Source organism: Moschus berezovskii, chromosome 20 (genome assembly GCF_049115385.1).
Source record: "Moschus berezovskii isolate FMDL1 chromosome 20, NW_MosBer_1.0, whole genome shotgun sequence".
Taxonomy (NCBI): domain Eukaryota; kingdom Metazoa; phylum Chordata; class Mammalia; order Artiodactyla; family Moschidae; genus Moschus; species Moschus berezovskii.
In genome coordinates, this window is record NC_142479.1 from 59,480,063 (window position 1) to 59,502,945 (window position 22,883).

Genomic DNA, 22,883 nt, shown 5'->3' on the forward strand with positions numbered 1-22,883 from the left:
AGGTGTCCACTGGTATAAAGCCCTCCTCTCCCCTTCCTCCCCTCCCCTCCCCTCCCTCCTGCCCACCTCCACCATGTCTCACGACCACACTGACAACGTCCTGCCACCCCCTCCTCCTCGGGCTGGGGCAGCCACCCTCCTCTTCTCCCACCTCCATCCTCCTCCACACATCTCCCTGGCACCATGCCACCTGACAACCCAGCATGGTCTCGGGCCCCTCGGCCTCCTGCACCCACTCCCTAGGTGCAGCGGGCCCACATGTCCTCAGAGCCCCAGGCTGCAGAACAGGTGGGGGTCTCCTGAGCAGCTGTGGCCGGCTTCTTCACTGCTCCCTCTGCGCAGCCTCCGCTCCCTCTGTCTCCCTCCCCACTCCCGTGTCAGTGTCTGGTCGGTCCTCCCACCTCTGGGGATGACACCGTGAGGCTGAGGACTTAGGGGCGGACCCTCAGCCTCCACAGCCACCTCAGGAGGATGCCACTGTCCTTCCTCCCCCGTGCCTGTCACACAGGGACCCTGGATGGGGCAAGGAAAGACGGATGGGGGGTGTGGAAACCCGGGCTGCCTGGGAGCAAGCCGTTCAACCTGGGTCTTAGCGTCTTCCTCTGTCGTCTCTGTGGTCATCTTTGTAGCTCTCCAAGTTGGCAAGTCTGTATGATTGTTCCTGCCTGAGCAACTGACAGCTTGTGTGAAGGAAGCAGGTGTGCCTGTGGCTCTATGCCTCCCCTTCCAGAACAACCCCCCATTCTTTCCCCCATCTGACCGCACCCCCCCCAGTCCCCAGGTGAACCGGGGTCCCTGAGCATCCGCCCAGAGGCCTGCAGAAGCCTAGGCGCTCCCCAACCCACGCAGGCCACACCCAAGGCCTCGTGAAGAAGCGGGACCGGGTGACGGTCATTTAACCCTGTCTCGCGGCACTAGCGACTCTGCGGACAGCTCCCCCACCTTGTCACTCCGAGCCCAGAGAGCCCCGGGCGGTAAGGCCGGAAGACTGAGCATCAGAGGCCGCTGGGCTCCGGGTCCCTGCACCGAGGCTGAGTGATGGAAGGGGAGGGCACGCCGGCAGGCTGGGGTATTCCAGCAAACTGTTGGGTCTCTCAGCTTCATAGGTGTGGGGTGTATGTGTGTGAGTTGGAGGAGGGGGGTTCTCCTTTCTAGCCTCCCCTGCGAGAGCCAGACCTAAGGCCCGTCCGCCACTCCCTCCCACCCCCAGCCCGGCTGCATCTCGCCGGGGGCCGCCTCGGCCCCTCCTCGGTCCGGCGCCCCTGCCCGGGGCGGGCCAGGAAGCCTCGGTCCCCGCCCCGCTCCGTTAGGCCCGCGCGGCGGCCGGGGGACTTTGGAGCAGAGGAGGAAGCGCGGCGGGGCGGGGAGGTGGGGGTGTGTCGGAAGGCGGCGGCGGCGGCCGGGTTTTATAACCCGCAGGGCGGGCGCTGCGCGGGAGAAGGGGCTACGCTGCGCACCGCACCATGGGGGCCGCGTCGGGTCGCCGGTGGCCGCCGCTGCTGCTGCCGTGGCTGCTGCTGCTGCCGCCGCCGCCGCCGCCCGTGGTCCTGGCGCTGGACCCCGCGTTGCAGCCGGGGAACTTTCCCGCCGACGAGGCCGGGGCGCAGATCTTCGCAGACAGCTTCAACTCGAGCGCCGAGCAGGTGCTGTTCCAGAGCACGGCAGCCAGCTGGGCGCACGACACCAACATCACCGAGGAGAACGCGCGGCGCCAGGTGGGCGCGCGGGCCCGGGGCGGGGGCGGGGCCCGGGCGGCCAATCGCAGCCCGGCGGCGGCGCTGGGGGGGCGGAGAGTCCCCGCCCCGCGCGCGCGCCCCCGGCCCCGGAGCCGTGGGGTCGGGGCGGGCCCGCCCGCCTCCTCTCCAGCCGCCGCCCCCATTCCCAAAGCGATCCCCGTGGACAGGCAGTCGGTTCCCTGGCCCGGTGCTGGGCCCGTGGTCCTGCCCAATAAGGAGCCGAATGGATGAGGCCGGCCACTCTGACCCCGAGTCCTCCCAGGCGGCGGCGGCGGGGGCGACGCCGGGCCGGATCCGCGGCAGCCTTCGCTTAGGGCGCCCGCTCTGCCCTGGGTTCTCCCCCTCTCTGGCCGCACCACCTTCCCCTGGCTCCCTGTGCCTGTCACCTCTCGTCGCTGTCTGATCACCCTCTCCTCTCCCGGCCTCTCTTCTGGCGCGTTTCTGCTCCACCGCCTACCTGAGGCAGACCCCCCCGCCCCAGCTCTTCACCCCCAGGGCCCAGTTGAAGGGAGCAGTGCCCCCATCAGCCCCGGTCTCCAGAAGCCCTTGACCTTCCTCCCCTCCCCCAGCGCCATGGCCTCCCGTTGACCCTCTCGTGCCCTCCTGGTGCCCACAGGAGGAAGCAGCCTTGCTCAGCCAGGAGTTTTCAGAGGCCTGGGGCCACAAGGCCAAGGATCTGTTCGACCCGGTCTGGCAGAACTTTACCGACCCCACGCTGCTGCGCATCATCGGGGCGGTGCGCACCCTGGGCCCCGCCAACCTGGACCTAGAGAAGCGGCAGAAGGTGGGCCCGAGGGGTGGAGGCAGAATTCGCCCGGGTACCCTCCCAGTGCCCACGGTGGTGGTGAGAGGTGGGGGTGTCTGGCCAAGAGGGACCCCAGGATCTCTACTGGCCCTGACTGCAGGGGAAGCCCCTGTGAGCAGAGTGGATTCCTGAAGTATTGATTTCCCTGGAGATGGGGTGAGAGAAGTTACTTTATATTAAAGCAAGTGTCATGGAGTAGAAGGAGAAGGCAACGGCACCCCACTCCAGTACTCTTGCCTGGGAAATCCCATGGACAGAGGAGCCTGGTAGGCTACAGTCCATGGGTAGTGACAGGACTGAGCAGCTTCACTTTCACTTTTCATTTTCATGCATTGGAGAAGGAAATGGCAACCCACTCCAGTGTTCTTGCCTGGAGAATCCCAGGGACAGAGGAGCCTGGTGGGCTGCCGTCTATGGGGTCGCACAGAGTCGGACACGACTGATGCGACTTAGCAGCAGCAGCAGCAGCAGCATGGAGTAGAAAGCAAAATTCGAGTTAACAGTGAAAGATGAAACGGGTTTTCAGAGTTTCTCCATAGGTGGTTTGGTTTAAGGGCTTCCTCCAAAAGGTGGAGAGGGGATCAAAGTCAGGGAAGGAGAGGGTCTCAGTCAGGTGGTGGCCGAGCTCAGAACTGAACCCTGCTCCCCAGTTCTCAGGACGCCAGTTTCCCATCTCCACAGGTGGGCTCCAGTGGAAGCGAAACCCACCCATCCACGTTCAGATATGCTCCGAGTGCCACAAGGTGGCCTTGTCCAAGCCACATCTCTCTCACGGGGCATCTCCCGTGTTCCTCCCAGCAAAAAGAGGAGAGGGTGGCCAGATTACCTCAGAGGGCTGTTCATCACTAACATTTATTAAACTCTGACTTCCCAGTACAACTCTCTGCTAAGCAACATGAGCAGGATTTACTCCACTGCCAAGGTCTGCTTCCCCAACAAGACTGCCCCCTGCTGGTCCCTGGACCCAGGTAACAGGCCTGAGTCTCCTGTCTCTTGTCTTCCGGGGCTTCCTGCCCTTCCCCGCCACCCCGCGGCTCCCAGGAGGATGGCACATTTCTGCAGAGAGAGGGGGTAAACTCAAAGGCCTGAACCTCTGATTAGGACCAGAGTGCCTGATGCCCCACACTGTGTTCCTCCAGGCCGACTGCTTTCTGGAATCTCCAACCTCCAGCCCCGACCCCACCCTCATGTGTGCTTTTCCTCTCCCATCACAACTGGCCTTCATCGTCGCCAGCTGGTTTTCCCTTAATGGGCCCTCTCATCCCCCCAAGAGCCCTCCACAGGCCTTAGACCCCCCACCGTGGCTTTCCTTACAAACCTCCTCCTCTGTTGCTGACTTCGAGGCAGCAGTCTCTGAACTGATCCTGCCCACCTGTCTCTCAGAGCTCACCAACGTCCTGGCTTCCTCGCGAAGCTACGCTCTGCTGCTGTATGCCTGGGAGGGCTGGCACAATGCCGCAGGCATCCCACTGAAGCCCCTATACCAGGACTTCACTGCCCTCAGCAACGAGGCCTACAAGCAGGATGGTGAGCACACCCACCCGACCTCAGTGTGGGCACTACCCTCCCATCTTCTGTCCCCACTGAGCCCCGAAACACACAGAGCGGCCCTTACGATGACTCCCTACACTGGTCCAAGGTCAGATGGTGGATGGCCAAATTGGGCTTTAGCCCCATCAGCCTCACACTGCCCTTCCTGGCACTCCTCCCAGCTGTAGGGCTCATAAGTGTCAGGATCTGTTTAGCTGGAGTTGGAGCAACCATAGTTAGAAAACTGAGAGCGGTAATCCCCCAGCTATCCCTTGCAGTGAGCAGGCGGATACACTGGCTCTGAGCCAGGAGAATGGCCAGGTGATAGCTGCGGTGGAGGTGCCAGAGCCTGGGCCTGAACTGCATCCCCAGTGCCTCCCCCCGCCCAGGCTTCTCGGACACAGGGGCCTACTGGCGTTCCTGGTACGACTCTCCCACCTTCACGGAGGATCTGGAGCGCCTCTACCAGCAGCTGGAGCCCCTCTACCTGAACCTCCATGCCTACGTCCGGCGTGCACTGCACCACCAATATGGGGACAGATACATCAACCTCAGGGGACCCATCCCCGCTCACCTGCTGGGTAAGGGCCTGGCCTCACCTCCATGCATGGCCAGGGTCAGCCTCATCATGTTTCACCTTCCAGAGCATCGCATTGCTCACTCGCCCACACAAACCCATAAAGTCAGTGATCCTCATGATCACTGCTGTTCAGATGGGGGCTTAGGATGCGTGAGGGATGTGGCACAGGGCAGAGAGCTAGTAAAATGCAGAGCCAGGAGCCACCCTGAAGGCTTTAGCTCCAGTGGAAGAGGAGAAAGAACCCTACTTTATGCCCCAGAAAGCCAGCCCTGTGGGCCGGTGTCAGGGTTGGGGGAGGGCAGGACCTGGCACTGTCAGAAAGGACCCCAGCCACATCACCTGGGCACCTTGGCCTCTGCCAGCCCCAGGGAACACAGCACTCGGGAGTGTGAGTGGGACTGCTGTGTGAGCCAGTCAAGCGGGCTGTGGCCCTGCAGCACCCCAGGTCCAGACACCAGGGGTGCTGTTCAGTGACATGCCTGGGGAACCAGGCGCTGGCTGGGCTGGGCGCCAAGCTGCCGGTTCCCCTCCTCTGTCTAGGGAACATGTGGGCCCAGAGCTGGGAGAACATCTACGACATGGTGGTGCCCTTCCCCGACAAGCCCAATCTTGATGTTACCAGTACTATGGTGCAGAAGGTGAGCTCGGAGTCAGGCGCTGGCGGGGGCCATGAGAGGGAGTCAGACATGAGGAGCTGAGGAGCCGCAGCCTGGAGTGTGTGTCCCCACTGTGAGCTGGGGCCTGTGTCCTCGCTGAGGTGCCAGTTCTTCCCGCAGGACCCCGCTGGGAGGGGAGGGGGGCAGTGAGCAGCAGGCCACTTTTGTTTATCCTCTGTAGCCAGTAGGGGCCTGGCCTCTGGGACTGGAGGCCACAAAGCAGAGGCGCTCTTTGTGAGCACGGAACTGACCTGAGTGGGGGACCCCAGACATGCCCCCGGGGCAGCTGGGGTGGGCTCCAGCAGCTGGCCCCTGACCCGAGTGTGCCCCCCCACCCCTCCACCCCCAGGGCTGGAACGCCACACACATGTTCCGGGTGGCAGAGGAGTTCTTCACCTCCCTGGGGCTCTTGCCCATGCCACCCGAGTTCTGGGCAGAATCCATGCTGGAGAAGCCAAGCGACGGGCGGGAGGTGGTGTGCCACGCGTCCGCCTGGGACTTCTACAACAGGAAAGACTTCAGGTCTCAATGCTGGAGGCGGCTTGCAAGGCTCCCGAAGGCCGGGCAGCCGGGCCACAGGGAAGCCAGCTCCCAGGCCCACCCCTACGCCAGCTCCAAGACCGGCCAGGAGGCTGGGTCTCTTCCAAGGCTGCCAGTAGGCTGCTTTCTCTAGGCAGCTCTGACAGGCAGCCAGCCTTGTACCTTGGAACGGAGGGGAAAGGCTGGGTGGGGCTGGGGCAGGGTGAAGGTTTGCCTGTTTCCACCAGTTCCTTGGAATCCCGGGACAGCGCCCGCCTGGCTTCTTTCCCTCTGGCACCAGCCTCCCTGTGTGTTCTCTGGTCCCTGTCCTGCCCGTCCTTCGCCCTCACCCACGCCCTCTCCCTGCCGCAGGATCAAGCAGTGCACGCGGGTCACTATGGACCAGCTGTCCACGGTTCACCACGAGATGGGCCACGTGCAGTACTACCTGCAGTACAAGGACCAGCACGTCTCCCTGCGCCGAGGCGCCAACCCAGGCTTCCACGAGGCCATCGGGGATGTGCTGGCCCTGTCCGTCTCCACTCCTGCACACCTGCACAAGATCGGCCTGCTGGACCAGGTCACCAACGACACAGGTATGCAGGGGTGGAGAGGACCCAGCCCAGCCCACCCAGTCCCCACTGGGTCCCCCAGCAGGACCCCACTGGTCACTGCTCCCATCTGCCCATCTCATTTCTGCCTCCCTGTCCCACATCAGGCAGATCTGGGGATCCATCCAGGCCTCGAGGGCTACCCTGCGTCCCAGCTCCACTGCCCTAGCATCCTCTTCCAAGCAGGACTCCATGGTCCCAAAGGCTGGCGCTCCTTTCTCTGCATCTGCCCAGCCTCACCTCCTGCCAGCCTCTCCCCCAGGGCCCCCTGTCCCAGCTGGACTCCCCTCTCCCTCTGACCTCTCTCTGCTCATCTCATCTCCCAACAGAGAGCGACATCAACTACTTGTTAAAGATGGCACTGGAAAAAATTGCCTTCCTGCCCTTTGGCTACTTGGTGGACCAGTGGCGTTGGGGGGTCTTTAGTGGGCGAACCCCCCCTTCCCTCTACAACTATGACTGGTGGTATCTTCGGTGAGCAGAGAGGGATGGAGAGGGGCCTCATCCCAAGGGCCCTCGCCACCTTCCCGGGTACCCTGCCTCCTCCCTCCTCTCCAGGAACACCTCCCCCCTCCTCCTCACGGCATTCTTCTTTCCTGCCTAAAACTCCATCGGACAGGTGGTCATCCCCAGTTCTCCAGGATGGGGAGGGACGGCTGGTGGGAATGCCTGCTTGGCAGCCTTTTCTGCAAAGGGAAAATCAGCCAGTGTACAACCCTCAGGTCCTAAGACAACTTAATCACATCCTCTTCCAGAACCAAGTATCAGGGGATCTGTCCTCCAGTTGTCCGAAACGAAACCCACTTTGATGCTGGAGCCAAGTTTCACGTCCCAAATGTGACCCCATATATCAGGTATTGCCCCCAGTTCTGGCACACCTTAGTTCCTTCCCCCTTCACTGGGCCCCCATATCCCAGGCTTGTCCCCATACTCCCCTGGACCCCCAACAACCTGGAATTCGAGTGGGCCTCTCTCCTGAGCCAAGCTCGGTTCTCAGTTCTCCCCCAAGGCAGCCTGTGGTCCAGCCTCTGCCCTGTGGAAGCTAGCTGGGCCCCAGGCAGGGGGCCTCCACCACCCCCCTCACTCCCACCCTGTGCCTGCAGGTACTTCGTGAGCTTTGTCCTGCAGTTCCAGTTCCACGAAGCGCTGTGCAAGGAGGCAGGCCACCAAGGCCCCCTGCACCAGTGTGACATCTACCAGTCCACCCAGGCGGGGGCCAAGCTCCGGTGTGTGGGGGCTGTGGGGGATGAGGGGAGAGCTCAGTGAAAGGTGTATCGGGTGGGGGCACCACCACCACACCAGTGGAGGGAGCCCTTCTCCACTCGCCCTCCTTTTCTTTCTCTCATCAACTGCTTGTGGAGTGGGCTTTCTGGCTGGCATGCATGATAAATCGCTTCAGTCCTGTCTGCCTCTTTGCATCCCTATGGACTGTAGCCCGTCAGGCTCCTCTGCCTAAGGGATTCTCCAGGCAAGAATACCGGAGTAGGTTGCCATGCCCTCCTCCAGGGGTCTTCCCCCCCAGGGATTGAATCTACATCTCTTACATCTCCTGCATTGGACAGGTTCTTTACCACTAGCACCACCTGGGAAGCCCTTCTGGCTGGCGTGGGGCAAGACAAATGTCCCCCTTTCACAGAGGTCCTAGGCCCTGAGACAGCACTGCAATTCTTGCCACCCAGTGGGGAGAGAAGTGGCCAGAGGTGGAGCAGGTGGGCCAGGGCAGCAGCCACAGATCCTGGCCTGAGAGCCCTGTGCCCACAGTACCCGCTCTGCCCGACAGGGCGCTGCTGCAGGCAGGCTCCTCACGGCCCTGGCAGGAGGTGCTGAAGGACATGGTCGGCTCAGACAACCTGGACGCTAGGCCGCTGCTCAGCTACTTCCAGCCGGTCACACAGTGGCTCGAGGAGCAGAACCAGCTGAATGGCGAGGTCCTGGGCTGGCCAGAGTATCAGTGGCGCCCGCCGATACCCGACAATTACCCAGAGGGCATTGGTAAAGCCCGGGGCAGGGTGCCGTGGGTTCTCAGTTCTAGGTTCGGGACCCAGGTCCCCAGTTCACAGTTCCTGATCAGCTTGTCCATTCAGGCCCTGGCGTCCTGCCTGGAGGGCCAGGCAGCACCCTAAGTTCTCAGCAAGGCCCTGGGGTAGAGTGGGCACATCTTTCCAGCCTCCTGGGGAGGGTGTGCCCAGATCTGAGGCCCCGGCTGGGGGCTGGCTGGCAGGCACACTGCTCTATGAGGTCATACTGCAGGCTCTGCTCTTATTGGCCGGGGGTGGGAGCTGCAGGGCTCTGCTCTCCTGCGGCCATGGGCCATGGTTGGGCTGCTCCAGGACTGCCTCGCCTCCTCCTCCTCCTCCTGCTCTGCTGTGGGTGCCCCCTGCTGGTCCCCGGTGAGGGGACCACCGGCCAGGGGACCACCAGCCAGGGGACCACCAGCCAGGTGACAGTCAACCAGGAAACAACCAGCCAGGCAACAACCAGCAGTCAGACAACCATCCGCCACTCAACCACCCATCCCTCAACAACCAGCAGCCTGAAGAAAACCCAGAGCCCAAGTGGGATTGGCTGGGGGGCGGGGCGGGGAGGCCTGGGCAGTGGCAGGAGGGTGAGGGGAGGCCTGTCTGTGTCCCTCTGCTCTGTCCCGCAGACCTGGTATCCGACGAGGCCGAGGCCCGCAAGTTTGTGGAGGAATATGACCGGAGATCCCAGGTGGTGTGGAACGAGTATGCCGAGGCCAGCTGGACGTACAGCACCAACATCAGCACGGACAATAGCAAGTTGCTGGTAGGGGCCCCTCCAGCCGGGCACATGGGCGCTCCTCCTCCCACAGGGCCCGTCCTCTCAAACCCAAGGTGCTACAGGCCACACTCCTGTCCCCAGCATCACCCCAGGGGGACACATTCTCAGAGTTTGTGAAAAATCCCTATGGCATATTGAAAAGTGTCCAATTTCAGGTTCAGGTGGGCACACACCCAGTACCTAACACAGGTGGCCTTTCATTAACAATCTGTTGTTGGTAACGGAGTAATCTGTGCAGAAGTAAGTGATGCCAAAGTCAGTTTTTAAAAAGACTGAAGGCTCCTGTGTGCCACCATAGCGAGGGCTACATCTGCCCCCCAACCTCGACCTCCTCCGCATCTGCGTGGCCGAGCAAAGATCATAACCAAGGTGAGCCACAGAGAAATACCATTTCATGAAGACCCATATGCGCTGGCCACTGTTCCTTGGCACACGACATCTATTGCCTCGTGTATTCCACAGTCTTGCAAAGCCAGTGACCTTGTTCCCATTTTACAGCTGGGACCCTGAGGCTCAGAGGCCACAGAGAGAATGCCAAGCTGCCTCTGTCCCAACAGCACTCAAGATACAGGGTGGGGTTTCCTTCTCTGCCTCTGCCACGCGATGTCTTGCTGGATGAGGGCCTGTATACCGCACACAGGACATCACAGACAGTCCGGGCTGAGGAAGGTCTTTATAAGCAAAGGCAGGGACTTGATAAAGCCGCCCCCCGACACCCAGCCTCTTCGGCTCCTGCACGATGCCTCCACCTAGGAGCCCTTTCCAGAGCTCCTCCTGGGCCTCATACGGCTCCCCCTGTGCCTGCAGATGGAGAAGAACTTACAGATGGCAAACCACACCATCAAGTACGGCACCTGGGCCAGGAAGTTCGACGTGACCAACTTCCAGAACGCCACCATGAAGCGGATGATAAAGAAGATTCAGGATCTAGAGCGGGCAGCACTGCCCGTCAAGGAGCTCGAAGAGGTGGGGAACTTGGGGGGTAGGGTGGGGTAAAGGGGGTGGAGGATTCCAGGTCAGGAGAGGGTCCTAGCTCGAGGAACGGCTTGTGGCCTTCATGCTGCTTCCTCATCCTGAAGTTGTCAAGTCATGACTTCTGCCACGTCTGTGCACACCTCCAGACTCGTCTACACACACACCCAGACTCGCTGAGAAGGGAGGGCTTTGGGAGCCCCCTCCCCAACCCATAGCCCGGCAACCCCCCACCCCCACCTCCCACCCCGCACGATGAACAGGGGGCCGGGTCTGTAGCTCGCTGCCTCTCTTCTTCCCCCGCAGTACAACCAGATCCTGCTGGACATGGAGACGGTTTACAGCGTGGCCTCTGTGTGCCACAAAAATGGCACCTGCCTGCGGCTTGAGCCTGGTGAGCGCACTGGACAGTGAGCGGGAGGCCCAGGGAGGCTGGGGTGCTGGCCACGAAAGGGCGAAAGGGCGGCGTTCAGTTCTGACTCGGGAGGTCAGCACGCCCAGGAAACTCGCTTCCCCCTTTTTCACCCTTGGGACTTCTCACCACCTAGAACCAGCCCGGCTTCATCTCTGCGTGGTCCCCCAGCCGGCCCAGGGCCTGCCCCTGCTCCACCCTGCACTCCGCCCTTCAGAGCAGGTGTATCTCAGATGTTTCTCTCAGGGGCCTGGACTCCCCTCTAGGCACCTACCTCCCCTCGCGCTCCTCTCTGGCCCCCACCCCACCCAGAAACTGAAGCCTCAGCCTCCAGAAGCCATTCCCACCTCACTCCCTCCAAGGCCGGCAGGAACGGACCAGCTCTGGCGAGACTCTTCCTCTCACAGGAGACTGACCAGTCCTTCTTAACCTTCCCCCTTCTGAAGGAGCTCAGCCCCGACACCCCAGTACCTGCACACAGAGACACCCCCCACCCCTTCTGACAGCCGCCCCCCTACCCAATTCTCAGGGTCAGGGAGCCAGAGACATAAACATTTTGACTGAGGAATCTCCACCCAGAAACAGTCTCTTCCTGGCCCTCCGCCCAACTCCCACTTTAGAACAAGCACAAATAGAAAGGGAAATGGAAAATAAACAGGAGAAGCAGTTTTCCTAGCACAGGGTTTGGCCTGGGGGTTGTGTATGTGGGTAGGCACGCAAGCAGGGGTGGATATACATGTGCGTGTGTTTGTTTATGGACAAGAGTGTTAGAGGGAATGTGGCCTCCACCCCTCATCAGGCAGCCCCTTGATCTGGGGCTGGGCTGTCGGATCGCTGCCAGTATTAACAGTAAGAGCATCCCCCAAAACAGAACACTCACATCAGCAGAGGACAGATGAAAAATTCTCAAAGTGTGTTTTCCCCCATCAAAGTTACCTTGAATATACTTCCTCTCTGAAAAGTGGATAGCGCATAGCACATCTCAGCGTGGGTCAGCGAGGGGTGGATCCCGTAGGCCTCCATCTCAGGCCGGGTCGGGCGGGAGGCGGGACCCCCTTCACACCTGCCCCACGTGGTCATGGCCTCCTCATCCCAGCTCTGCGAAGGCCATGTCAGCTCCATGTAACCCACAACCCAGGAGGCCACTCATACAGGCATGGCTTTGACAGGACATGGAGCCAAGGTGGTGCTTGAGTGGATCTGTGTCCTTGGCCTGCACAGCGGTTATTCAGGCAGTTAGTTCAGTTACAGTGTGTGCAAGGCACCCTGGGCCCCATGGGGATGCAGAGATGAAGGAGGTCCGGTCCCTGCTCAGGGTTCTCCTGCCTTCAGGCCGGCATGATCCCCCCTCTCACAGACGGAGAGAGAGGGGTCCCCTGACTCACCCAGGGTGGTTTTGAGGTCAGGAGGAAACTGACCAGGAACCCCCAGCTTTTGACCTCCAGGCTATTTCTCTCAGGGAGGGGTTGGCAGGGGACAAATGAGGAACAACAGCTCTGGGGCCTGGGCCCTGGGTTTGTGCCCCAGCTTGGCCACTTCCAGACTGGCGGCCGCAGCCATGTCACCAACGGCTTGTGTGGAAAGAGGGTCAAGGGCACCCCTCACGGGGCTGTTGCAGCCCTGTAGTTGCCTGAGGTCGCGTCTATGGAGCGCCGAGCCCGGGCCTGGCACCTGTAAGCCCCATAGAAAGGGCACCATCCTGTCTCGTTTCCCCCGACCTGTGCAGCCCCTTCCTGTCTTCTCCCAGCTCTGGAGGAGGTGGGAGGTGAGCCAGGAGCTGGGGGCTCAAGCCATCCTACCCCTCCCGCCCAGATCTGACCAAGTTGATGGCCACATCCCGGAGTTATCAGGACCTGGCCTGGGCATGGAAGAGCTGGCGTGACAAGGTGGGGCGATCCATCCTCCCCTACTTCCCCAAATATGTGGAGCTCACCAACAAGGCCGCCAGGCTCAACGGTGAGTGCTCCCTGCAGGTCACCGGGGCCCTCAGAGGGGTCCTCTGAGACTTGAGAGGTGAGGGGGGCAGCCCTGGAAGGAGACAGGGAGTGCTCCGGGGACAGTCTTGTGTTCAGAGAACCTGGCCACAAACCCCCCACCCCCACAGGCTACCAGGATGGCGGGGACTCCTGGAGGTCCATGTACGAGATGCCCTTCCTAGAGGAGGAGCTGGAGCAACTGTTCCAGGAGCTGCAGCCGCTCTACCTAAACCTGCACGCCTATGTGCGCCGGGCCCTGCACCGCCACTACGGGCCCGAGCTCATCAACTTGGAGGGCCCCATCCCAGCCCACCTGCTCGGTAAGCGCCAGCGAGATGGGCCACGGTCCGAGGGCAGACTGGGAAGGGTCTGCAAGGGACACTGGAGCCCGGGGCAGAGGAATGTTGCCAGGGCCAGAGTGGGGTGGGGGTTGGGGGTGGGAAAAAGAGCCCCCTACTTGCACTTGGTGCCACGTTTGCTGTAGATCCACGTGGCACCAGTCACCAGGGGTGGGGCAGTGCGCAGAGTTCACAAGCCTGTCGTAGGGAGACCACCTCTCGGGTCACAGCACCAGGCAGCATGAGGGTGAGGAGGGGCTGGAAGTGGGAGCTGAGAAGGCCTCCCCAGGAGGGGGCCGTGAACAAAGCCTTGAAGGGGGAGAGGTCTGACAGCTGGAGAAAGTAGTCACGTCGGGAGAGAGAAGGGCAGACACGATGTTCAGGCAAAGGAGCTGGGAGAGTGTTGCTTTTGTTCACTCGGTTGTGTCGGACCCTTTGAGACCCCATGGGCTGCAGCACACCAGGCTTCTCTGCCCTTTACTATCTCCCAGAGTTTGCTCAAACTCGTGTCTATTGAGTTGATGATGCAATCCAACCATCCCATCCTATGTCTTCCCCTTCTCCACCCTCCTTCAATTCTTCCCAGCGTCAGGGTCTTTTCCAATGAGTTGGCTCCTCTCATCAGGTGGCCAAAGTATTGGAGCTTAAGCTTCAGCATCAGTCCTTCCAATGAATATTCGGGGTTGATTTCTTTTAGGATTGACTGGTTTGATCTCCTTGCAATCCAAGGGACTCTCAAGATTCTTCTCCAGCACCACAATTTGAAAGCATCACTTCTTCGGCTCTCAGCCTACTTTTTATGGTCCAACTCTCACATCCATACATGACTACTGGAAAAACCGTAGCTTTGACTGTATGGACCTTTGTCAGCAAAGTGATATCTCTGCTTTTTAATATGGTTTGTCCTTTTTAAAACTAGGTTTGTCATAGTTTTTCTTCCAAGGAGCAAGTGGCTTTTAATTTCACAGCTGCAGTCACTGTCTACAGTGATTTTGGAGCCCAAGAAAATGAAGTCTGTCACTGTTTCCATTGTTTATCTATTTGTCATGAAGTGATGGGACCAGATGCCATGATCTTAGTTTGTTGGATATTGAGTTTTAAGCCAGTTTTTTCACTCTCCTCTTTCACCGTCATCAAGAGGCTCTTTAGTTCCTTTTCACTTTCTGCCATAAGGGTGGTGTCATCTGCGTATCTGATGTTATTGATATTCCTCCTGGCAGTCTTGATTCCAGCTTGTGCTTCATCCAGCCCAGCATTTTGCATGATGTATTCTGGATAGAGGTTAAATAATCAGGGTGGCAATATACAGCGTTGATGTACTCCTTTCCCAATTTGGAACCAATCTGTTTTTCCATGTCCAATTCTAACTATTGTTTCTTGACCTGCACACAGCTTTCTCAAGAGGCAGGTAAGGTGGTCTGGTGTTCACATCTGTTTACGAATTTTCCACAGTTTGTTGTGATCCACATAGTCAAAGGCTTTAGAGTAGTCAGTGAAGCAGAAGTAGATGCTTTTCTGGAATTCTCTTGCTTTTTCTATGATCCAACGAATGTTGGCAATTTGATCTCCAGTTCCTCTGCCTTTTCTAAATCCAACTTGTACATCTGGAAGTTCTCCGTTCACATACTGTTGAAGTTTAGTTTGAAGGATTTTGACAGTTACCTTGCTAGCATGTGAAATGTCCCCTCAACTTGGGGACCATCATTCTCCAGGGGTTGTAAACTCAGATGGCCTGAGTGCATGAAGTGGGCAGTTGGAGACAACAAGGGGTGGCAGGGACTGGGCAAGTAGAGGCCACTGGGTTCCTGTGTCTGTTGGACCATCTGGCCCTGTTCCTGGGGGGCTCCTCACTGTGAACAGAGAGACCATATGGGGCCACACACCATTTACAGATCATGAGGGAGACCCCCTTCCAGCTTTGGGTCTAGTTCTTTGCAGCTCAAGAGACTAGCCACCGTCGGTCCCTCTGTGTTGAGACCAGAGAATGCCAGCTCATTGGCCGAGAAACACAGACCCCCAAGAAGGAAAGCAGGTGCCCACTGGCCTGGGAGCTTGCGCCCCACCCCGTCCTGGCTTCTCACTCACTCCGAGCCTCACTGGCCTGCACGCATAGGGTCCACTTGATGTCAGCTCAAGCTTAGTCTCCTTTGGCCATGAAGTTGGTAGCTGCTCAGTCGTGTCTGACTCTTTTGCGACCCCATGGACTGTAGCCCACCAGGCTGCTCTGTCCATGGGATTTCCCAGGCAAGAATACTGGAGTGGGTTGCCATTCCTTTTTCCAGGGGATCTTCCTGACCCAGGGATGGAACCCAGGTCTCCTGCATTGCAGACAGATTCTTTACCATCTGAGTCACTTGGGAAAGCTTCTTTACTCTCGTCTTGCCCTAAATGCCGAGGCATCAACCTCTCCTGAAGGAGGGCGGTTGGGTGGTTCCTTTTTTTTAGTTTTGGGTTTGTGCTGGGTCTTTGATGTGACGCGGGCTTCTCTAGTCGGGGCTTGCGGGCCCTAGAAAGTCCAGGCTCAGTAGTTGTGGCGTGCAGGCTTAGTTGCCTTGGGGCACGTGGGATCTTAGTTCCTTGACCAGGGATCGAACCCACATCCCCTACACTGGAAGGCAGATTCTCAACCACTGGACCACGAGGGAAGTCCCAGGAGGGTGGTTCTTGCCAGCTGACTGCATGAACTGACCTCAGATGACGTGGACGAGACGCAGCAGTGGCTGGTCAGGTTATGATCAGCAAGACTGGGATCTGGTACCTCAGGCTGTGTGACGGTGCCGAGCCTAGAATGCAGCACTGTCTCCCCTGTCTCTGCATCTCGTCCTCTACCTGCCTCCAGGGAACATGTGGGCACAGAGCTGGTCCAACATCTATGACTTGGTGGCACCCTTCCCTTCAGCCCCCAAGATGGATGCCACGGAGGCCATGATAAAGCAGGTCCGCACTGGCCCTCTCCTCACACCCCTGCTCCTCCAGGGCGGCCCCAGGGCGTGGGGCGGGGAGCCCCGCCCCAGGGGGAGAGGGCCCCCTAATTCAGGAGCTGCTTCCAGGTTGGCCCTCCCCCAGGGCCCTCCCACGGTGGCACACAGTCCGTCCCCACTGTCCCCAGCTTCTGCAGAGCTCCATCTGTTTGCAGGGCTGGACACCCCTAAGGATGTTTAAGGAAGCAGACAATTTCTTCACCTCCCTGGGGCTGCTGCCCATGCCCCCTGAGTTCTGGAACAAGTCGATGCTGGAGAAGCCGACCGATGGGCGGGAAGTGGTGTGCCATGCCTCTGCCTGGGACTTCTTCAACGGCAAGGACTTTAGGTGCGTCTGGGCTGCAGGTCCTGAGCCCAGAGACCAAGGAGACAAGTCTGAGTTCAAGCTGGGGGCGGAGGGTCCGGAGAGGTGGGCCGGGCCTCAGCGTGGCCACCAGCTTGTGGCAGGGGAACCCCAGGCACCATGCAAGGGTCTCCTTGAGCGCTGACCAGCTGCGTCAGCTCAGGGTTCCAGGTCACAGTCCTGGGGGTGAGGCTTCTGTGAGCCGCCAGCCAGCCTCCCTCTCAGGCGGGCCCTGCACATAGCAGGCCCTCCCCCTGCTGCCTGTGCTTGAAACAGGGAAGCACACGGGGGTGTGGGGGCTTCACACAGACCTCCTCTCACCTCTGGCAGGGCTCAGGAGCTGTCTTCATTGGTGGACAGTATTTCAGTTACTGCTGTGTATCACGCCAGCCCAAAACATAGGGCTGTGTAAAATAACTATTGGACTATGCTCGTGATTTTTTAATTATTACTTTGAATGTATTTATTTATTTATGGCTATGCTGGGTCTTTGTGGCTGTGCGAGGGCATTCTCTCGTTGAGGCAGGCAGGGGCTCCTCTCCAGTTGCAGCGCGTGGGCCTCTTACTGTGGTGGCTTCACTTGTCGCAGCTCACAGACTCTCGAGTGTGGACTCAGTGGTTATGGATCATGGGTTTAGTTGCCCCGGGACATGTGAAATCTTCCCAGACCAGGGGTCAGACCTGTGTCCCCTGCATTTGCAGGCTGGTTCCTAACCACTGGACCACCAGGGAAGTCTGCTCATGATTTTATGGGCCAGGGATTCAGGCACTGCACAGTGAAGTGGCTCGTCCTGCCTGGCAGTGGCGGAGACCTTTGCTGGGGCAGCTCTGATGGCTGCAGAAGGCTGGCATGGCTCAGCGGGGTTTCAGTCCAGGGCTATGCTCCTGGCTGTTAGCTGGCTTCCTCGGTTTTTCTCTGTGTAGCACATGCTGGGGCAGGGATGCTCATGTGGTTTCCTGCATTCACATGCTGGGTGCCCGGACTGGTGTGGGTGGAGCAGCTGGGGTCTGGCCAGACATCTCTCTCTAGGAGAGCTTGGATGACCTCATGGGGTGGCAGCCTCAGGCGGTCAGATTTCTTATCCAGTGGCCGGCATCCACAGAGCAAAAGCAAAAGCAGCCAGATCTCTTAAAGACTAAGTTAGTCCAGAACTAGGACAGGTCACTCCTGCCACATTTTATTGGCTAAAGCAAGTCACAAGGTTCAACCAGTCACAACCTAGGTTCAAAAGAAGATTAAGAAGTTTCCGCCTCTTGGGAGAAATGGCAGAAATGGTGAAGTATCTCTGATGAGAAGAGTGGACTCAGAGGTCCTGGAACAAAGCAGACAGGTTCACTGGCTCCCCTGGCCTTGGGCTCTTCCTTCAGAGGCACGGAGACCAGAGCTCTGGGTGGGGCGCAGACAGACTCTCAAAGGTGAGGGCTCCTTGGGGAACCTCGCTTGTACAGGGAGTCCAAACAGAAGGTGGGCAGACCCCAACTTCATTGTCACTGGGGCAGCTCTTTCCCCTCGCCATAGAATGACAGAGAAAAAGGGGTCCACTGAGCTGAAAAGCTCTGGTTATATCCAAGGGTGAATTTCCTTGGCTCACAAAAGATGGAAAGGGAAGTGGAGCCCCTGCTCGGACAGCTCGGCAGATGTCCCATCAGTTCTGGCCCTGAGAAATCCTGGGGTGATCTCCCTGCTGGCATTGGGCACGTGGGATGCAGAAGAGCCCAGACACTGTTGTTTCCTTCAGGGAGCCTGAGACTAGGGAGGGACAGAATGTGAGAAGAGGAACCACAGGACCCATGCCCTAGAAGGTCACTGACCGTGACTGAGGGTCCCCATGCCTCCAGAGCACCTACCTCGCACAGTTAGAAAGCCACACTCACAGCAGTGCAGTCTCGAGGTGTTCAGGGGAACTGGAGGCAGAGGAGTGGCCTGGAGGACCACGCTGTAGGCATTTCCAATCCTCAGATTGCCTCCATTTCTCCTTTTGGTTTTCCTCCCCATGATGCTGTGTTCCTTGCATGTGGCGGTCCTGGGGGTCTGCTCTGCAAGCAGGGTTGGCAGGTGCCTTTGCCGCAGGGCTCCTTATTATCTCTCTCCCACCCGTGTGTTCCAGGATCAAGCAGTGCACCTCGGTGAACATGGAGGACCTGGTGGTTGCCCACCACGAAATGGGCCACATACAGTACTTCATGCAGTACAAGGACTTGCCTGTGACCTTCCGGGAAGGTGCCAACCCTGGCTTTCATGAGGCCATTGGGGACGTGCTGGCCCTCTCAGTGTCCACCCCCACACACCTGCACAAGATCAACCTGCTGAGCAGCGGGGACGGCGGCTACGGTGAGCGAAGAATGGGGAGATCCAAGCGGGCCAAGGGGCCGAGAAGGGGCAGCGAGCTTGGGAGGCAGAGAGGAGGCTCCGTGGGCTACAGGCAGTGCTGGTACAGAACATGGGGAGCCAGGGGACAGCCAGCAGGGAGAGCGGGAGGGAAAACCCACCCCAAGAGGTGCGTCGCAGGACCCAAGCAGAAGCAGGTCACCCCGCCCACTCCAGCCACCACACACCTGCTCAGCCCACTGCTAGGATATGGTGGGAGGCAGGCCTGGATCCAACGTCAGGCTCCCTTCTCCTGGCAGAGGAGGACATCAACTTTCTGATGAAGATGGCACTTGACAAGATCGCCTTCATCCCCTTCAGCTTCCTTGTCGACCAGTGGCGCTGGAGGGTGTTCGACGGAAGCGTCACCAGGCAGAACTACAACCAGGAGTGGTGGAGCCTCAGGTTCTAGAGCCCTGCTGTGGGGTGTGGGCCAGCGGTCTCCATGCGGTGTATGCCAGCGCCTGTGTCTGTGTGTACCTGGCGTGTCTGCATGTATGGTGTCTAGGGGTGTGTGTGTGTATGTGTGTGCTTGTGTTTGTATGTACCTGGTGTGTCTGTGTGGCATGTAAGTGTGTGTCTGTGTGTGTGCCTACATCTGTGTGTACCTGGTCTGTCTGTGTGTATGGTGTCTAGGGGTGTGTGTGTGCTTGCATCTGTGTATACCTGGTATGTCTGCCTGTATAGTGTCTAGGGGTGTGTGTATGTGTGTTTGCCTGCCTGTGTATACCTGGTGTGTCTGTATGTATGGTATATAATGGTGTGTGTGTGTGTGTATGAGTGATGGGGTACCTGGGGGCAGTGACTCACAAAGGCACAGCTTGCAGGAGTTGTCAGCACCCTGTCCAGGCCCAGGGCAGGCACCATATTGCAAATCAAGAACACTAACTCTCCCAGCTTGATTCTCCCCAAAAAGTGAAAGTGTTAGTCACTCAATCATGTCTGACTCACTGTGACCCCATGGACTGTAGCCCGCCAGGCTCCCCTGTCCATGGGATTTTCTAGGCAGAAATACTGGAGTGGGTTGCCATTCCCTTCTCTAGGATATCTTCCCAATCCAGGGGTCAAACCCAGGTCGCCTGCATTTTTGATGGATTCTTTACCGTTTGAGCCACCAGGAATTGCTGATTGTCCCCAAACCGTCCCTCTAATGTGTCTTCCTCCTCCACAGGCTGAAATACCAGGGTGTCTGTCCCCCACTGGACAGATCTCAAGATGACTTTGACCCAGGGGCCAAATTCCACATTCCTGCAAGTGTGCCTTATGTCAGGTAACACGAAAGGGAGGAGAGTGTCTGGAGGGGCATCGCCTCCACGTGGTGTTCAGACACCTTTGCTACCCCTTCCAAGAGCTACCTGCTCCAGGAGCTACCATCAGGGCAACCTGGGGACCTGTGTGTGGCGCACTGCTTCTGGTCCTCTCACCTATAACCAAGGCTGATGTTTCACTCTTGTGATACCATGAGAGCCCCCGTCCTCCAGACAGTTGAAAACAGAAACTTCACTATAACCGGCTAATGGTTACAAGACCTCAGTTAGTTAACATGAACCATGATCCACGGCCAGACCATGCCCTGAGCACTATTTTCTCATTTTTACAGCATTCTGTTCCCTTATATGTATTGAACATATTTCCTGTGACATAATTTGAGTTGCACCTGGGAAACCTTCTACCCACTGGAGCTAGGACTAGAGGCCCAGCGGGGTGGAAGCCTGTATTGTTAGGGGTAGGTAGGGGGTCACAGCCTTGGGGCTGGACAGTACAGGTTCAAATCTCATCTCCATGACTGTTCCCTTGAGTAAACCCCTCCATCTCTGCGAGCACCAGCTTCCTTACCCATGGAATCCCATTTCACAGGATCGTTGCAAGAGTTCACATCTTAGCACATAGTCTCAATACAGAACACGCTCGGGAACTGGTGGCCATAACCCACGATCGTTAAATCACTGTCCTAAATGGAATGTGGAAACACAGCAGGGCGTCAGTTGGGCAGCCACCACGTGCGTGCGCCCAATCAGCCCCTCTCCCCCTGCGTGCTGCAGGGGATCACTGGCTGGGGGCTGGGAAGTGTGATTAGAGGAGCCAGAGCCCTCCCTCGAGGCAGGGATCTGGGGCAGAGGGCCCCTGTGCTCCCCGGAAGGCCAGTGAAGGAGGGCTTATGTCCACCGTGCCGAGCCTTCCACCCCAGCACCTGGCGCAATGTCAGCACAGTCAGGACCTAATAAATAAGCATGAGGCGGGTGAGCTCTGTGCCTGAGTCCAGGAAGGAAGAGAAAGCCTGCTCAGATGCTCCAGGGAGCAGCGGGGGGAACAGGGAGCCAAGGAGAGTCAAGGGCACTTCCACGCAGGCCTGACCAGCCAGTGTGCCAGGGTGACCTTCAGAGAGACCCTCCGCCTGCCTTCCCAATGGGCTTCTGAGCTCCAGAGCTGGCACTCACTTTCACACAGAAGCCGGCCCACGTGACGGCTAGCTTCCCGGCTTAGCACAGATAATTCTCCAGGAGGGAGCGGGCAAAGGGATCGCCCTCCAGATTCTGACCAGCAGCCTTGGCAAAACACATACAGGAAAGACAGTGCACATGACTTGTGCCCAGCCTTCCCGTCTGCGCTGCTAGTTCAGAATACTCCAAACCTCCCCACATTCAGAGAGGCTGCCCCTCCTTGACCAGCAGACTTCTGCAGGGAATTCCCACTGCTTTGGGATAAAGGAGGTCATTTGGGCTGGCTTCCCTACCCGGTCAGAGGCATGACCCTGTAGGCAACACCTCAGGGACAGAGATGTCATTTCTGTGTTCAGAGCAGCCCGCCACATCTCTGACGGGCTCTGCCCCACCCTCCCTTGCCCATGAGCATCCCAAGCTCTGAGAGGCTCTCCCAAGATGCTCCATGAGGAGGCAGCTCTGTGGTGGGAGGTGGGGAAGGAGGCCTGGATGACTCTGCAGGCCAGGACAGGCTCACCCTGACGTCATGGCAGGCAGCGGGAGGCAGGGTGGCTGGGGCTCGGAGGCGCTGCCCCCAGCCTCCGCCCCAGGCCTCGCCTGCCCTCCTGCAGGTACTTCGTCAGCTTCGTCATCCAGTTCCAGTTCCACCAGGCGCTGTGTCAGGCGGCGGGCCACCAGGGCCCCCTGCACAAGTGTGACATCTACCAGTCCAAGGAGGCCGGGAAGCTCCTGGCGTGAGTCTCCTCTGGTCTTGCTCTGACCTCTGTCCTCCCCATGATGACCTACTTCCCAGGGGAACTCTTCCGGGAACATCTACCATGCCCTCAGCCAGGGTCACCCCTTCCCCAAAGCCCCAGACCTGCCCAGGCCTCTCAGTCCCGGGGGGAAGCGGAGGCTGAGAGGTGGGGCAGAGAGAGCTGGGGTGAGACTGGGACGGGGGCGGGGCGGGCAGGGAGCCTCCCAGCCTGTCCCTCTGACTCGGTTCCCCTCCTGGGGCTCCCCCAGGGATGCCATGAAGCTGGGCTTCAGTCAGCCGTGGCCCGAAGCCATGCGGCTGATCACGGGCCAGTCCAACATGTCGGCTGCCGCCATGATGACCTACTTCAAGCCACTGCTGGACTGGCTCGTGACGGAGAACGAGCGGCACGGGGAGAAGCTGGGCTGGCCTCAGTACAACTGGACGCCAAACTCGGGTACCGCCACCCACCCCCCTGGGCCCCGGGGCTCGCTCAGGGCTGGGGCCCTCCCAAGTTAAGGCAGGCTGGAGTCCGGCCTCCTCGCTCAGGGCTGGGGAGCCAGCGGCGCCGGCCCAGCCCAGCCCCCGCTCTCCTTCCTCCCCGCCCAGCTCGCCTGGAAGGCCCCTTCGAGGGCTCCCGCCGCGTCAACTTCCTGGGCCTGAACCTGGAGGAGCAGCAGGCCCGCGTGGGCCAGTGGGTGCTGCTCTTCCTGGGCGTCGCCCTGCTGGTGGCCACGCTGGGCCTCACCCAGCGGCTCTTCAGCATCCGCCACCACAGCCTCCGCCGGCCCCACCGCGGGCCCCAGTTCGGCTCCGAGGTGGAGCTGAGACACTCCTGAGAGGGCACCGGGGAGGGGCCCTGCCCTGCTCCCACCGCTCACCCCCCAGCCCCCCACTCCTCCTCCTGCCCCCTCCCCCCACCAGTCCTCCGGCCCACGGGCCACCATGTCCCTGCCCCGTGGTCCCCAGAGTCCCCCTCACATGGCACCCTCTCCCCGTCTCCCTGTGGATACAATTAAAAGTCCTGCCTTCCCATCCGCGTCTGTGTCCCTCACGGGGAAGCTCCCTTGCTTCCTGCCA

General features: G+C 59.4%; 1 protein-coding gene across 3 annotated transcripts; it reads left to right on the forward strand.

Annotated features, from left to right (window-relative positions):
• The first annotated feature begins 1,406 nt into the window (after nucleotides 1-1,406).
• ACE (angiotensin I converting enzyme) lies at nucleotides 1,407-22,838 on the forward strand. Of its 3 annotated transcripts, XM_055408167.2 has the most exons (25): nucleotides 1,407-1,715; nucleotides 2,353-2,520; nucleotides 3,416-3,509; nucleotides 3,925-4,068; nucleotides 4,461-4,652; nucleotides 5,192-5,289; nucleotides 5,657-5,829; nucleotides 6,199-6,422; nucleotides 6,767-6,911; nucleotides 7,193-7,291; nucleotides 7,541-7,663; nucleotides 8,218-8,429; nucleotides 9,085-9,221; nucleotides 10,044-10,202; nucleotides 10,515-10,602; nucleotides 12,433-12,576; nucleotides 12,725-12,916; nucleotides 15,774-15,871; nucleotides 16,071-16,243; nucleotides 18,367-18,590; nucleotides 18,887-19,031; nucleotides 19,798-19,896; nucleotides 21,679-21,801; nucleotides 22,073-22,260; nucleotides 22,413-22,838. In XM_055408167.2, the coding sequence occupies exons 1-25, from the start codon at nucleotides 1,464-1,466 to the stop codon at nucleotides 22,640-22,642; spliced, it is 3,924 nt and encodes a 1,307-aa protein (XP_055264142.2). In that variant the 5' UTR covers nucleotides 1,407-1,463; the 3' UTR covers nucleotides 22,643-22,838. The 3 variants fall into 3 exon arrangements, with proteins under 3 accessions (XP_055264142.2, XP_055264143.2, XP_088685332.1); XM_055408168.2 differs by lacking the exons at nucleotides 1,407-1,715; nucleotides 2,353-2,520; nucleotides 3,416-3,509 and having other exon boundaries at nucleotides 3,929-4,068; nucleotides 5,143-5,289; XM_088829206.1 differs by lacking the exons at nucleotides 1,407-1,715; nucleotides 2,353-2,520; nucleotides 3,416-3,509; ... (7 more) ...; nucleotides 7,541-7,663; nucleotides 8,218-8,429 and adding an exon at nucleotides 8,439-8,992.
• The last annotated feature ends 45 nt before the right edge of the window (nucleotides 22,839-22,883 follow it).

Excerpts from the sequence above, each read along its gene's own strand:
- ACE (XM_055408167.2), top strand. The coding sequence starts at position 1,464 with ATGGGGGCCGCGTCGGGTCGCCGGTGGCCGCCGCTGCTGCTGCCGTGG. Across the intron at positions 9,222-10,043 it reads CGGACAATAGCAAGTTGCTG|ATGGAGAAGAACTTACAGAT; the intron begins GTAGGGGCCCCT and ends CTGTGCCTGCAG. Across the intron at positions 10,203-10,514 it reads CCGTCAAGGAGCTCGAAGAG|TACAACCAGATCCTGCTGGA; the intron begins GTGGGGAACTTG and ends CTTCCCCCGCAG.